Here is a 15,936-nt window from a genome sequence, read left to right as displayed (position 1 = left end):
AACAAGACCCTGTATGATCATGAAGCAGACCCTAATTACATGGAACACTACGGAGTATTCGCGATTGACAAGTGTTTCTTTCCGCTCCACACGCCAAGAAGCATTCTGGATATTGTTGGGAAAGTTTTGTGAGGAATCCCCAATCAAGCGGTACGTACTTGGTGAGAATGTTGAGCTAAATTCAAGGAGGGAAGATGCCAACTGCCGTGTTCGTAGGTAAATAGATACCTGAATAGATACCTGAATCCAACAGAGTCCAAACAAGAACGACCACGCTGCTAAGCTTTGTGTGAGACCGGGTCCCATGGAGCCAGGGGAAAGGGAAAAAATGCTCCCCGATCGACTGCAGCAGCCCTTTGAGGCTCGGAAGGTGCGTCGAATTGCTTTGCTTGCTTTTTACTTTTTTTATTTTCGATGCAGCGGGCAAACCCACATCTTTTGCCAGTTAAGTAAATTGCTAAGCAGCAATGCCGAGCCAGCCGGACGGTCCAGCCAGAGAGTTACCCCCTCGTTGGTCCATTGCCAGCCTGGAAAAAAAAAAGTGGGCGGCTTTCCGCTTCCAGTCTTGAGCGCGACGGGTTCGACCTTTCCGCCGCTGACAGGTTGCCGCTCCAGTGGTTTGGCATCTATGGCTCGCCCTCCCGATCGTCCTCACCTTTCATCATAACGCACTGGGTTTCGCGGTGGTGGTGAAGGACGAAGAACAAATCAATATTTACATTCAGGGGAGAAAAGGGACGAAGAAGCATGACTGACTTACGCCTGTTTCGTTACTCTCACAACGTTTCTTCAACCCCTCTGCAGCTCTACCCTTAAACGGAGACCTGTTCTCTTTCCCGGATCCGCCGAAGTACAACCCCCCCATCCCCTCTCTTCAGGAGGGTTGCGCTGGATCTGCTCGGGGGAGCTCGTGTGGTTGCATAGGCATACCATTGCTCCCTCTAGTCATTTTTCACTCATCTCTTCCGTCCAGAATCACTCCGCGGTCTCCGAAACGCCTCTCCATGATCTCTTGTTGGACGGTTGCCCATTTTGTGCAACGGATCGGTCCTACTGACCGCGAACTACGATGACGCTCTTTAGCCCGACCACGGTCCTCGTGGGCTTCCTCCTCCTCTACCTCTCCTCCTTCCTCATATTCGCTATCGTTCGGATTGCGACCGGAATCTCGATTCAACGAATAGGATATTTTTCTCTCCGCCGCATCGCATATGTTCCCCGAGATGGCGTCCAGATCGAACTCCGTGGCCTCGGCCTCTCTCTACACCCGCCCTCGTTTGCGCAACCGACATGGCTCAGCATTCGCCTGACCGAACTAAAATTGACTCTGGACCCTTCAGCTTTGGCAAAGGGGAAGAAGTCCGCCACAAAGCCCGATGCATCGGTTTCGGAAGCCCTGTCGGAGAAAGAGTCGTCCACCGCGCCGGATAATGGGGAAGACAGCTCTTCTATACCCAAGCGAAGCAAGACATGGCGGAAGCTGACCCGCATGAAGGAGCAAGTAAAACGACTGCATCGGCAAATACATTGGTTGAAGTTGGTGGATGTGGTAGCCGTCAATACGACCATCAACCTGGTGGAAGCTGGTCAGATCCAGGTTGGATCTTTATCCTTGGGTGTCGATACGAGGCGCAAGATGGTGGATCGAGGGAAACTCTTCTTTCGGCGCAAGAACCAGGGCCCTGACGAGCATCGACCGGCAGAGTGGGTTATGAATGTACAGAATGTGCTACTCGGGATAGACGGAGCGGAGCCAACCGAAGTGCTGGACAATGTTCGGGTCAATATACATGGGCTTCTCCACAAAGACCTTGAGGGTCTACGAGATGCGTCCATCGCTTTCAAAATTGGGCGCATGCATATCCCGTACGATGATGTGATGACTCTGATGCAGCGCGTCAAACAGTCTCGGCAGTCGTCGGTGGAGCCTACCAATATTGAGACCGATGACGAGGTCTCCTTTTCAGACTTTGTGGAGGAGCTGGATCAGCCCGGAAGCCGAGACGACACCATTGTGCAGGCAGTCGCTGACTCCAAGGAGTTTGCCGGGTCAATCCTTCGGGGTATACAAGGAATACAGGTGGCCCTGAGCTTCTTTAGGTTAACTCGAGCTTTTGAGCCGCCTTCGTCAAAACAAAATCCCGTGTATCTGAACGTGGTATCTCACGAGTTAGGTATTGATCTTCACCGAATGGACCAAAAGAGTCCTGCTCATCGCATGTATTTCCAACGCGATGATGTCGCCCATCAGGCTCTCCTGGCGGCCATCTCTCTGTCGGTCACTTTAGATGATTGCTCAGGCGAGACGGACAACATACTTTATATCCCAATGGCGACCACAACCATCAAGACCACGCTCCCTTCCAAGACAATCAGCTCCTTCGATGACCACAACCCGGAGGAGCGCAATACCAACATACTATTTGCTAATTTGGTGGTGACGTCCCCATCACTCGATCTAGAGCCAAAGCAGGTCTCTCGGCTCTTAGGGTTGACTCAGGCGAAGAAGGCGTCTCCTCGTGGAAAAAAAAGAGATAACCATCGCTTGATTTCCAGGCTTCTTCCCAAAGCCAGTATCAAAGTATCGGTCCACGAACCCGTGGTTCGATTTGTCCTCCCCATTTCCAAGCCTTCCGACACCCCTGACGACGATTATAATCTATTAATTTCCTCTATTTCCTCTATTTCTCTCGACATCGAATCTTCACATTCGTCCGAAGGCGGGGTTCACTATTCGCTATCTTCCATTTACCGGGTGGCGTCGCACCAGCTGTACTATCAAACCCCGTCAGGTGTGAAACATAATCTTCTAACGACCGAGAGCTTGGAATTCAAGGTGCTACTTAGTGCCTCGCCAGAAGTACGCGTGATTGCATCTGGGAGTCTGAATACCTGTTCTGCGCACATGGTCAACGATGAAGTGAACCGTGGCATCCATCAGGTGCTTGAGCAGTTCCGGGCTCAAACGCGGCACAGAAGGAAGGCCTCTATGTCATTTGAGGAGCGTAAACCTAGTGTTCTCAGACGAATCCCTCCATGGCTGCTTCGCTTTCAATTCGAAGCCACTGGCCTCAGCTTGGAGATTGCTGGTGTTGACACGAGTGTCTCCGAGGTGTCACGTGGTGTCTCATTCCAGCTACAATCGTGGACTGCAGACTACAGAGCCCAGAAGTCAGAACCAACAACAGTCAGCTTTGCGAGAAGGCGAACCCCAAGTCACTCTTACATTGGAGATGAGTCGTCCTTCCGGTTCCCACCTACGTCGCCTCCGAGACAGAAACAAGTGGGTGCCACCGATGGAAGGCGGCTAGCCCTCCATGTCCGCGGCTTCGAGGGATTTGTCATTGAATCCGAAGACTATCTGGAGGCCGAACCCTTTTTCTCACTACCAAGATTCGAGGTGGCGCTAAGTACGATGAGTGATCGTCTTGGTCCGATTAGTAACCTCAATTCCGTCTTCAAGGGCGTCTACCTACAATACTCCCTGTACCGCTACTATTGCCTCGGTGTTGCGATGTCAGTGGTCCAGGACGCTTTCATGCGAAAGTCACCGGATATTCCTGAAACGCCCATGTCCCCTGTTCAAAAGGAATTCGCTTACCCCCCATCACCACGTCCGTCAGCGAGGGGCGAGCTCATGACATATGATGTCCGAGCAACTGTCATACAGCTCAAGACCTTTATGCCTGCTGATCCTCCAATGTTGGTTCAAATCTACGGGTTGACCGCTGGCTCGCATCGTCTCTCCGCTCCATTTGCGAAAGCACATCTTATCCGGTTACACGCAGAAGCGCCAAAGCTTAAGGGCGTGTGGGCGAGAATCATAAGCATGAACAACGTTCGCATTGATTTACGTAAGATGAAACTCAAACATGGCACCAATCTTGTCGAGCAAAGGAGTATAGATGTCTGGGCTGATTTCATTCGATTGGGTGTACCGCATCACATGGTAATGCATCGCATATTTGACAACGTGATCAATACCTCAAAAGCACTTAAGCAGCTTCATGAACGCTTCAAGGGACACTCAGCTGAATTCGGATCAGTCAGAGAACCGGAAGAGCCCAAGAAGATTCCCAGGGTGTCGTTGCGCAGCAAGGCTCTGCTATTTGAGTTGGAAGATGATGCTTTCGAATGGAAACTTGGTTGCATTTATCGCACCGGTCTTATAGAACAGCGCCAGCGCTTGGCCCGCGAGGAGGCATTCGAGCTGAAATTACAAAAGATTAAGGAATCGGATCAGCGCCGCTCTTCGTCGAGACTTCGGGCTCGGTCAAGCCACCGGACACTTCGTAGTGAACGTGTTAGCGGAGAGTCCAGGAGGAGCAAGAGTGCCGACCCTAAACCGCGGAAGAGCTTGCAGGATGACAAGCGTGGCCGAGGAAAGAAGTTCCGCTATGATACCGAGGGAGCTGCCTGCCTGTCATGCGAAGCCAAGGTTTCAGCCGAGAATGCCTGGTTTCGTCTTCAAGAACACAATTCTCGGTCCTGGAAGGACAAGATCGATTCTGCCCTACGATTCCAGGGCACGTCGATTAAGGAAGTGCGGAACCTTTTCTCCGGTGCTGATGAGGCTCCTGAAGATGTTCAAGAAACGGAGACTGTACTCTCAATTCCGAACAGACCTGCTCTCTTGGCCGCTTTGATAAGTGACATCAACCTTGTCATTGACAAACCTTTCTTCCCCTTGGAAGATTACCCCAAATTCCTAAACACCATCGGTAAAGGCATGCCGATGTCCATGAAGTATGCGCTGCTTGTTCCCATGAGTATACAGTTGGAAATGGGAGAGGCGCGCGTCAACCTGAGGGACTATCCCTTGGATTTGCTGCACATACCAGCTTTACGTCCCGGTCAGTCTCCAAGGCTGCCCAGCTGGTCTCTTCGAACAAACTTTGTCATTGCCGAAGAGTATCGTGACTATAAGTCGGCCAGACAAGTTAAACTTGAATTGGTACCCTCTACGGAGCTGCCAGATGGGACCACGAGCCCTCCTTTTGCAATTGAAGTTTGGCGATCTGTCTCTCCTGTCAAAACTTACTCCGATCCTACAATTGAGATCAACACGAGTCTACCAACGAGCATTTCATGGGGCATGTCTTATCAGCCTGTGATACAAGATATGATGAAGATCATCGAAGGATTCACCAAGACAGAAATCGACCCCTCTGATAGGGTTGGATTCTGGGACAAGATCAGACTTAGCTTCCACTCTCGAATCAAGGTTGCATGGAAAGAGGATGGAGATGTTCATCTTCGTCTGAAGGGTTCGCGCGATCCATATGTGGTAACAGGGTTCGGAGGCGGATTCGTCATGTGCTGGCGCAAAGACGTCAGATGGGAAGTTCATACTAGTGATGATCCCAAGGAATTCATGAGCGTCAGGAGTGGAGAGTACGTGCTGGCGATACCGGACTACAGTCATGAGGCTCGGTATATGGCCGAAGCCACAGCTCAGGACTTGGAAAGCACATCCACGTCGAGCGACCTGAAGAACGCCGCTCACTTCAAGAAGGTTGTCATGAAGCTTTCTGGTGACGTGAAATGGGCTGCCAGTTTGGTATTCGAGCGTAACGTGGACGAAGGCCAACGGTCATTTGACTTCAGACCGCACTATGAAGTTGTGCTCCAGAACCCCGTTCATATCGACCCTGCGCAGCGAGAGGTAGGCCAAAATCCCGTAACAAGACGATTTCAAGCAGCTAACTTCGGGCAGACTTATGATGCCTACCGCGGGTTCCGCAGTAATCACATCCACTTGTCAATATCCGTTGTAGCCCCTGAAAGCAGGAATTGGTCCGTCGACTCTGTTCAGCCGTCTGCAAGCTACAATACTGTTCACTTGACCCCTCGGTTCTTCACACACTTCTTCAACTGGTGGTCTCTCTTCTCGGGTGTCATGTCACTCCCTGTCCGACAAGGACCGCTGTGGCCTGGTATCACCAAGACAAGCAAGAAATTCAACCGTCATCTGGCCACAGTCAAGTATCAACTGCTTTTCGCTCCTCTGTTTGTGGCTCACATTTACAAGCACAAGGACCGAGAAGACTATGCTGAGGATGTGGTGACAGCAACAGGCATCAAGGTTCGGTTGGATAGCCTGAAGCTTGATGTACATCAAAGACGGGAGGAAGTCAAGACTCTGGCAAAGGGTCGCTTGAAGCAAACTAAGGCCAGCGCGATGCGTATCAACCAAGCGGAATTGGATCTGCAGTCTGCGGATTTCAGGGCTGTCTCGGCCAGTATTGAGGGCACCAATCTTGACGACATTGAGCAAAACAAAGACGACATCATATCGTCCTTCCAACAACCCGTGGCTTCCGTTGACCTGTCTCGATTTACTATACCCGACCAGAACCTTGATTGGATAGACATGGATGATTTCGTGGAGCTGGATTGGATATTGCCCCAAGAATCAAACCCACGCACACATATCCTGCCTTTGGCGTTTACACCACGGTTTACCTATTTCCGGCAAACAGACCACGGCCAAACCGCGCCTGACGAAACAGGGTATAGCACCTTCGGTGATGAGCCCACCCATGAATGCGTTATGTCGGAGAACAATGAACCTCGTCGGGTACAAATGGAGCTCATCCGAGACCGACTTGCTGCCGTCGAGGCGCAGACTCGCGACTGTAGTCGTACTATCGGCGAGCAGGAACTCCGTCTTGCCAAAGAGATCGATCCCGACCCCGCACTCAAGAGTCAGCATAACGACTATCTTAGACAGGCAGAAACGTTGAACCGAAGACGGACTTTCCTCACTGCCGGGCTTCAGCGAATTGAGAGGCAGCTTGCGCGGGAAGAAAAACTCCCCACGGAAAGGAACCCCGAAGCTTTCGTCCAAGACAGCGCTTCCCGGATGGGAACAGACTCTGACTCGACGAACGATGGCAAGGAGGCTGATATGGATGGCTTATACTCCACTCCTGACGATGATCTGGCAAGTGACTTCAACAACAGATTCATCATCCACAACATCCAGCTGAAATGGAACAATTCTCTGAGAAACATCATCCTGCGCTATATCCATCAAGTCAGCCAGCGCCGGGGATTCGTGTACTACATGTCTCGGAGAGCTGTCAAATTCATCCTCGATATTGTCGATGAACAAAACAAGAACAAGCAAAAGCATTCTAAACTGTTCCGGACTGCCTCAAGACGCCCATCGGATGCTGGCGGACTTGTCGACAGCGAGGATGATGATAGTATCGAGGATCGGATTGAACAATTGTTGAGTGATGCAAAGCGCTACGTGAATGCAGAGGAGCAAGAGCATCAATCCGACCAAAGGAGGCATAGCGCCCCCAAGTCTGATGGGTTCAGCGAAAACATCGCACCGGAGTTCACACCTCAGAACAGCTACCATCTGCGACTCATTGCTCCGCAGATCCAGTTGCAGAGTGAGAAGAACCAAAAGTCTGTGCTGGTAGTGGCTGCGAAAGGCATGCAGCTTCAAGTCGTGTCTATTATGGACAAGGAGCGGGTGTCCGACGACGTCAGCGGTCTCGTGCAGCGTCGCTTCTCTCTTTGCATGGACGGAGCCCAGTTCTTCGTGGCTACGCAGAAGAGCCTAATGAATCATCTACAATTCTATGCTGGCAACAAATATGGAAATCCTCCGGGATCCGCATGGCCACCTTGGCTGAACCTTGAGGCACTGTTCGATTTCGAACTGAACCCGTTCGGCTTTTCAAGGATCATACAGAAGACCTCGGCTAGTCTGCGGTACGACAAGTACAACAACCTCCGCCTAAAGTACAACGAGGAGGTGGCGAAAGGGCAGTCAGACCAACAGTATAGTGTGCATGATACGGAACCGAGGATGGACCATATTAGCGTCGACTTTCCTCACTTCCGTGCCATTTGCGACTCCGCCGAGTACTACTCTATGTACATCATCATTCTTGATCTTCTTCTTTATAGCGAGCCTCTTGAGAAGGTCCGTAACGAGCGCCTGGAGAGGATCATGCTCACATCCGATTTCAGTGATCTGAGAGGTGCACCCGAGATGGTTTTCAAGCTCCAGTCTCGCATCCGACAGCTGGAAGAGATCAAGGAGCATTTCCAGATCCATGCCAAGTACTTGGATAAGCAAGGCTGGGAAGACCGGCTGGTGCTGGAGAAAGATCTGACTCAATGTGAGGATGAGCTGTTCTTCTTGATGAAAGCTATTACTTCCTCTCAGAGGAAGATCGACCCGAATATGTCGAAGACACAAGGGGTTCTTCGCTGGAACATTTCTGCAAGCGAGGTGGTTTGGCATTTGATGAAGGACCAGACGGAGCCGCTGGTTGAGTTCCAACTCAGGAATGCTGAATATGACCGCACGGACAACAGCGATGGCTCGAACCATAACTTAGTTGCAGTTGAACGATTGTACGGTCTGAACCTTCTTCCAGATGCCATCTATCCTCAGATCATCGTGCCTTATCTCGACCAGGCCCGAGGCCTCAACGGCCCTGATGACTGCATGATCAAGGTGAAGTGGCATATGTTGGAGGCAGTTGCCGGTATCCCTGTCTTGGATGACTTTGAGGTGTCTCTCTTCCCTCTCAAGGTTCAGTTAGAGCGGGAACTTGGTCAAAAGGTGTTCGAGTACATGTTCCCCAACGTCGGATCTACTGCATTCGAGAATGGCGGCTTTTCGCCCTTCATGATTAAGAACATGAAGCCACTTGATGATTCATCTGATTCTGATGAGGAAGAAAGCCCGACCGCTCGTACACACCAGGATAACAGTGATCTTTCAACGGATGATCTGCAGCTGAAGGGTCCAGGAGCAATTGAGCTGAGGCTGCAACCAACGCTGTCGCTATCGGAAGAAGCCAGACCGAAGTCTCAACACCGGCAGCTCAGAGGTCTTGCCCTGACCCCTCTCCATAAGGATACCAAGGACAACAACCACATCCGACCTTCAACGAGTGGCGGCTTGACAAAGAAACGATCAGTGGACAGTCTGCGCATATTGTCTAGACAGCCCACCGAGAAATCCGTCGCTAACACATCGGGCGGTTCAGGAAATAATGAAGAGAAGAAGAAGTTCGCACTAGGAAGACTACCGAACAAGGGCAAGAAGGAGACTCCTGATGACCTGTCCCAGATGATGTCCCGCGCGTCAAACTACATGACGCTTGCCCACGTCAAGGTGCATGATGTGGTGTTGTGTCTAAGCTACAAAGGCAAGGGAGAGCACAACATAGAAGATCTCCACGACTTTGTTTTCCGGTTGCCTGTCCTAGAGTACCGCAACAAAACATGGTCGAACCTCGATTTGGCCTTGCGACTGAAGAAGGATGTTATCAAGGCTCTAATCTCGCATGCGCCCGCCATCCTTGGGAACAAGTTCTCACACCACCGGCCTTCGAAGCAGCAGCAGAAACGGTACCGGGAGCTGGCTAGCTCAAGCCAGCTTGTACACTACTCCGATACCGCGGTGAATGCGTCCGATCACGCTCATAGCATGGCTAGCGCGGACTCGAACAGCGAATATTCAGAGTCTCAACGCTCTGGGAAGTCTGGCACAGGCACTTCTCCGCTTGTGCGATCCAACTCTCTCGGATCGAGTATGCTCCACGAGCCAAGCGGGGTGATACCGGACTCTCGCTCTGCGAGCGAAGTTGACGTGGATGCCCGCTGGGAGGTACGTTGAATAGAGCAATTGTGAAGGACGCCGCTAATCAGCTTTTAGCAATCACGCCGAATCGTTAATCCTCCCACTCGACCCATGACTTCAGGCAACGCCATGCCCAGGTCACAGACAATCAAGACCTGGGACGAGCCGGAAGAAACGTAAGTAATGCCTGAGCTAGCCCTGGTATCCGAGCTAATGTTCAATAGGACTAGCCACAAGACATCAATCCGCAACTTTGGCCGGAAGTTGATACCTTCTCGAAAATGAGCCCGCGTCGCTCTATTCAGCTGGCCGCCCCACCGCTGGCTTTTTGCATCATACATTTCTATTATAATCCGTCATTTTGTTATTTGCACATTACTGGCCTCGCATTTGCCGTGTGATACCCCCAGCGCAGTGGGTCGTATATAGGCGTCAACGCTTTTGGTTTCCTGTTTCCATCGACGAATTGTCCGATGTCTCCAGGTGTTCCAGGGGTAAAGTGTGATTTACTTCACTTCTTGTGTAAAGTTGATTATATTTGGTTTTTGTGTGGAATACATTAATTTAGTAGCGACTGGCGCTGTCCGACACTTGCTATTCCTCTTGATCTGTGTTGCTGGTGTATAGTGTACGAAGAAAGGTTACGGAATAAAGGAGCTCTCGTTGTTATTTTGGCACGCGCAGTGGACATAACATATCTATGAACCGTGTATGATAGGACAGGATAAGACACAATCTTTGCCAGCCATATGCTTACTGTAGAGGTAGCACTAGCACTCATACCAAATTACATAGACGAGAGAACATGGATCAATCACCCCGATGCCGTCGAATCCGACGGAGTGATCATCAAACAAGCATGACATTTCTCTGACCGAGCGCCAGCATGGCGAACTATCCCAATTTGTCCGCGGACAACTTTGATTCCATTGCGTAGCTTCGCGTCCCACCATCGGGCAAGACCATCACTGCCCAGATGTCCGCATTCCATGTAGGTGTGTATACTTTGTGAGAGCACATTCTGTCTTGTTTCAAGGATGATGATGGTGATAGTTAGTACCGATGTCAATGGATGTTGCTAGTATGTGTAGTAGTAAGTAGTAGGCTCAAGGTAAGTGCTTGGGAATGGAATGGGGGCAGAGAGAGGGAAGTATAAGTAAGGAGGGGAATTAATGTCCTGATGATTTTGTTAGGTAGGTTTTTGGGTTAGGGATGTTCCGCGATGATGTTGGGATGTACTATATTGGAAGCTGTACAGTTTCATATTGTTTTCTATGGAATTGGGATTAGCTATTAGACAGTATGGTTTGAGCGAGGGGAGTTGTCTTCTCTTCTAGTCAGATAGAGATAGTATATTTGCAAGTCATTCATTTCGTGTCGGTTTGAGGCATTGGTATCGTATGGAGTCTATGCTTTGTTCTGTATGCTTACTTACCAGGAATTAATTGTTTATTCCATGCTGTAGTACAAAGTGGATTTAAATGGTTTGGAGGACTGAGCAGGCTCTGTGTAACTTAATATACTATAATATCGCTGGCTGGAGGATGTGAACAAAGCACAGAATCAGAAGAATTCGGTGATGCAAATATCGATATGGTCCATTTTTTTCAAAGGTATGTAAGAGTGCAATGCAGAGTATATCACGGTGTTAGTAATTTGGTCATGACTTTGCCAATGCAGCTGTGTAATATGCAGACTATTCCAATTCTCCAAGAACACCCTCGCATATCCGTCTAATCTGTCCCCATCTATCCAGCAACATTTGTAGCTTCTCTCTTTCCCATGCTTTTGATCCTATTTCCTTATTATTATCTCCAATTTCTTCTCCTAGATCTCCAAGCATATTCGCAATAATCTCCATGGTCCCGATGCACTCTTTCAGATATACTTCCACCCAGCCTCGTATTACGCTTGCGGTCTTCTGCGCGTCGACGCCCCGCTCTGAGCGTCCATTTACGTAGGCGCGCCACTCCCGGAGATTCATGTATTTTAGACATGCGGCGTAGTGGAGGGGGGTTTCCTGGGCGAGGGGGTGGGAGAGGGTGTAGTTGCTGTGAGTTTTAGTATACGGTGTCAGTACTTGTGTCTGCATCTGGGTCGGGAGTGCAGTTGCGTTTGAAGGCTAATGTGGGGATCACTCACCCAAAGATCTCCTGTTTAGCTAATTCCTGTTTCTGGGATATACTTAGATCTTGGAAGATTATGTCGTCGAGGTAGATGCTGTCGGATGGGTTGGTGGGGAGGGTGAAGCCATCTTTAGTTAATGGTCAGTGGTCGGTCCATCTTTAGGTGTAAGTGTTGTTGGGTCCAAAAAAAGGGTAATGTACTGACATTCAACTAGAAGGAAATCATTCGAGTGGTTGCCATAGCTCATGTAGACCTCTTCGCCTTTCTCTGGATGGTGTTATTTTTGCACGCATAAATGTTATGAAGGGGGAGAGAGCGCACCGTATCGCCGCGTAGCCCGAAAAGTATACTTCTTTCCGTCAAAATTGACATCGCATGCCTGCATGCCGTCAATACGTACACACTTATCCAGAAGGTGTATAGACAAGGGATAAACCCACTGCATCATCAACATGATTAAAGTAATCTGCAAACGGCACCATTCCAATCGCATCATTCCAGTCCTCTGGCTCATCTTTCCCAGGAGAGACATAATAGAAACTCCTCGAATTAATTATGCACCAGTAATATGCGAACATCTTCCACTCAGTCTCCGGGTACACTTTCAAGACATTCGCCCAGGCATCTTTCAGGCGCTTTTCTTGGTGGCTGAGTAGGTTTTGATATCGCGTGTCATAGTCCACGCCTACAGGCACTTTGGAGAAGGTATTCCATTCTCCAGAGATGGAGGGTGGGAGGAGGACTTTCCCCCTATTTTGATGTTGGTCTTGTTTCTCTGGCGAGGAAGGGTTGGCGTTGGCCTCGTAGCTTGAATTCGATACCCGAAGCTGCGCGGGCCATAGGACCGGCATGCTATCTTCAAACTCATCAAACGAGGGCCATACGCTCCGCCAAGCATCGAAATCTTTCAGCAGGGCTGGATCACCGTGTGTGAGAAACGCAGCCAATATCCCGTGTATTGATGTCCCAGCAGGAAATTGCGATGTGAATGATGATGGGATAGAGTCGATAGTCAGCATTAGGTCCACAGGAATGGTGAGCATGATCTCATTGTTCTAGGTAAATTAGCAATGTACCCTAGTATCTCCTCCCTAGGTCTAGGAATACAGGTTTTAGCAGCCTACTTTTATTGTTCGCGTTGCCTTCATCCCCAACCGTCGGCCGGGGAATCGTGCCGGGGTGACGCCCTTTATTTTGATCCCCGACGCTTCTGCCCATTGCATGAACGCAGTATGCTCGACGCCAGGTGAATCATCCATCTTCTATCTTGAATTTTGCGCTATCGGACCACGCCGTTGGGATCTGTTGACGCTTGACTCCGATAGGAATCGTGGATGATCGATTGGTGTAGTTCTGCACCGATTAGATAAGCCGATCGATAAGGGAAATTTTATCCCGCATCAACAACATCACATCGGGTGGGATACATCCCTTGCAGCAGTTTCCTCACTCACTTACTTACTTGAAGCTTGCTTATAGAGCTGCACCGCGCTGCGCTGTGCTACATAACTGCTGACAGCAGCAACACACACACACCATGTCCACCCCCAGCGATGCCCCTCCCGACTCCCACATCGACCATGCCGCTTCCCTCCGCTACTGGAACTCCGTCGCCGCCAACGCAAAGACCATGCTGGGCATGCTAGGCTCGTACCCATGGTACACGCGTATCGATCTTCGAGGCTCCAAGACCTTCCTTGGCAAGGTCCGTCGCATGATTCCCAATTGCCCGACGGAAGGGAAGCTCCCGCTTGGCGTGGACTGCGGCGCGGGCGTGGGTCGCGTCACCGAGGGTCTCCTCAGCCAGGTCTGCGAGCGCGTCGATGCCGTCGAGCCCATTGAGAAGTTCACCGAGGTGATTCGGAACTCGGAGCTGAAGCGCACGGGTGTTGTCCGGGATATTTATACAATGGGTCTGGAGAATTGGTATCCTGAGAAGAACAAGTACGATTTGATCTGGACGCAGTTCTGCGTGGGGCATCTCACGGATGTGCAGTTGAGAGAGTACTTTGTTCGATGTCGGGAGGCGTTGACGGAGACGGGGATTATGGTCGTGAAGGAGAATCAGTCCACCGATCCGAATGGGTTGGATATGTTTGATGAGGAGGATAGTAGTGTGACCAGGACGGATGAGAAGCTTCGGACACTGTTTAAGGAGGCTGGGTTGGTGCTTGTTGCGTCGGAGTTGCAATTGGGATTCCCGAAGAATTTTAAGCTCTTGCCTGTGAGGTTTTATGCGTTGAGACCGTCGACCTGAGGGTCTTTGGGAGATTGTTCAGTGATGTGATACGGCGGTGCTGTGTACCTGGTTTGTCGGAGGTGCTGGGTATCATCTGCCGCTGGGACTTCTGAGTCAATGCGGATTCTAATGCCTTTGGAGCCGAGGCTCGCGCTATCAGTGCAGACGCTGGCATTGCGCAGTCCCCCTTGAAGGGACGCAAAGTTGTGCGCAGCGGACAATATACCTAGCCGGTGCCGTGCATACTCCTAAGGAGGAATATTGCAAAGCCCATCGCAGACCAGCGGGTTTGCACACCTTTTGTGAGCGGGTCGAGATGCAGAGTGCTTAGTTGAATTGGTACGAAGTATCATATCTATCTATGCTAGCTGCAGAAGTGATGCCAATGCGAAATCAACAACCATGGGAGACATGTTGTTATCGACTGGATCAAGGAGTGTGTGATGGCTATGCAGTCTTCAAACACAGGCCAGAAAGCATAACCAGATCATGTATGTAAGTAGGAACAAGCAGGGTATCGGTGTATATAGTACAGTGGCTCAAGCCGTCATAAACATTCCATCATCAAGATTTTCTTCAAAATTCTTCATCTCATCACTCAGCAGTCTGGAAGCGTCACGGCTGGCAAAGATGCAACGGATCTGTGACCGTTTGGCATACCTCAATGATCACTCGGTGTAGACGGGGGAGCCTGCTTCTCCCGGAACCAAGGCACGAAACTTGGCAGATGATCCTGCATCGCCTCAAGCCTGGTCCGACCACCACTGGGCGCATCAGGGTCATCGGTGTACGGGATACCTCCCTGGCCCCGGTTTTCTGCCCAAGCCTTTTTCTCGCGCCGAAGATCGCTTTGGACCCAAGGTATCGTGACCAACGTCCAGAGGCCAGCCCATGCGAACGGCAACGACCATCCTAGCTACACATCACTTAGTACCAAGTGCTTTAGTTGCTTGAAGTTCACTCACAGTGTATGCAACTGGCTCTGAAACAGTAAATATGATTGCCGTAATGGCGGCAGCGACAACGATAGATCCCCCAGCCCAGAAACAGTTCATCTGGAACAGCATACGCCGGAAGTACGGGCTAGATAGATATCGGGTGCGAAGCGCATATCGGTAAATCTGACCACCACCCCCATCAACTGCCACTACATCCTCGATCAAAACATATAGGGCGGTCGGCATTGTCGAGCCTTTGGGCGTTGATGAAATCCGAAAAGGCGCTTTAACACCACAAACACGAAGGATGTCGAGTGCCAGGTACATGCTGCCGAAGTAAAACATCACCGTCGGAAGGACCATGGCAACTAGTCGGACTATTGACCACGCGGGTTAGCGGGGATAAAAAGAAGACGAAGAGATAGGTTTTACCATATGGTTCTGCAGGAACGGTTCCTCTGTGGCGCTGTTAGTCTGGTTCGTGGACAAATGGATGGCAGCACCTACACAATTAGCTCAATCGCCAGTATCAACCAGACGATGGTGAAATTGATATGGAAGAAATCCAGCTACATCCGGTTAGCGCCCACTTCTATACAACTTATAACCACGGAAAGCGTACCCATCCCTTCCTAGCGTTCAATGGCCGGGCTCGCGAGTCCTTGCGGAACAAGTTGTAGAGACGATAGAAGTATTCGAATACCGATACACCTCCTAACGAAGCCGTCACAATACTGAATACTATAGGACAGTGAATGAGTGACTGATTTAGGAATAAGGTTGAGAGGCAGATTTCACGCACCCAGGTTATGCGAAAGATCCGTGGCATACCAGAGCGCCCAGTAGAGGACAAGCGGCTGGGCCAGAGTATCAATCACGAAGATGGTCCAGAAGATGGCGATGGATTTCTTCCTCGAGCGCAAGGAGTATGGGAGCGGTGGAGGCTCAGGACACGCAGCGGGCCTCGATTCCTCGTCCATCGAGTTGGCAGTCGTGGTGCGGGTGGGCGAAGT

The 15,936-nt window shown here is 50.5% G+C and overlaps 4 protein-coding genes across 4 annotated transcripts; 2 read left to right on the top strand and 2 right to left on the bottom strand.

The window, feature by feature from the left end:
- Positions 1–1,069: 1,069 nt before the first annotated feature.
- Positions 1,070–9,904, top strand: AKAW2_60101A (FMP27 family protein; the record flags this gene model as incomplete). The annotated part of the gene is made up of 3 exons (XM_041692188.1): positions 1,070–9,646; positions 9,695–9,795; positions 9,844–9,904. 3 exons carry the CDS (start codon positions 1,070–1,072, stop codon positions 9,902–9,904), a joined length of 8,739 nt encoding a protein of 2,912 aa, XP_041545599.1.
- Positions 9,905–11,315: 1,411 nt separating this feature from the next.
- On the bottom strand, positions 11,316–13,005 carry AKAW2_60100S (uncharacterized protein; the record flags this gene model as incomplete). Its single annotated transcript, XM_041692187.1, has 6 exons — positions 11,316–11,670; positions 11,762–11,873; positions 11,951–12,013; positions 12,068–12,125; positions 12,187–12,801; positions 12,871–13,005. 6 exons carry the CDS (start codon positions 13,003–13,005, stop codon positions 11,316–11,318), a joined length of 1,338 nt encoding a protein of 445 aa, XP_041545598.1.
- A 278-nt stretch (positions 13,006–13,283) lies between these two features.
- On the top strand, positions 13,284–14,003 carry TAE1 (N-terminal protein methyltransferase; the record flags this gene model as incomplete). The annotated part of the gene is made up of 1 exon (XM_041692186.1): positions 13,284–14,003. The coding sequence occupies one exon, from the start codon at positions 13,284–13,286 to the stop codon at positions 14,001–14,003; it is 720 nt and encodes a 239-aa protein (XP_041545597.1).
- A 643-nt stretch (positions 14,004–14,646) lies between these two features.
- AKAW2_60098S (uncharacterized protein) lies at positions 14,647–15,903 on the bottom strand (the record flags this gene model as incomplete). Its single annotated transcript, XM_041692185.1, has 6 exons — positions 14,647–14,901; positions 14,951–15,300; positions 15,356–15,381; positions 15,431–15,492; positions 15,546–15,664; positions 15,726–15,903. The coding sequence occupies 6 exons, from the start codon at positions 15,901–15,903 to the stop codon at positions 14,647–14,649; spliced, it is 990 nt and encodes a 329-aa protein (XP_041545596.1).
- Between the last annotated feature and the right edge of the window lie 33 nt (positions 15,904–15,936).

The sequence above is a fragment of the Aspergillus luchuensis genome, chromosome 6 (assembly GCF_016861625.1).
Source record: "Aspergillus luchuensis IFO 4308 DNA, chromosome 6, nearly complete sequence".
Classification (NCBI taxonomy): Eukaryota; Fungi; Ascomycota; class Eurotiomycetes; order Eurotiales; family Aspergillaceae; genus Aspergillus; species Aspergillus luchuensis.
Note: the sequence above shows the minus strand (reverse complement) of the source record. Positions and strands in the feature narration are given on the sequence as shown.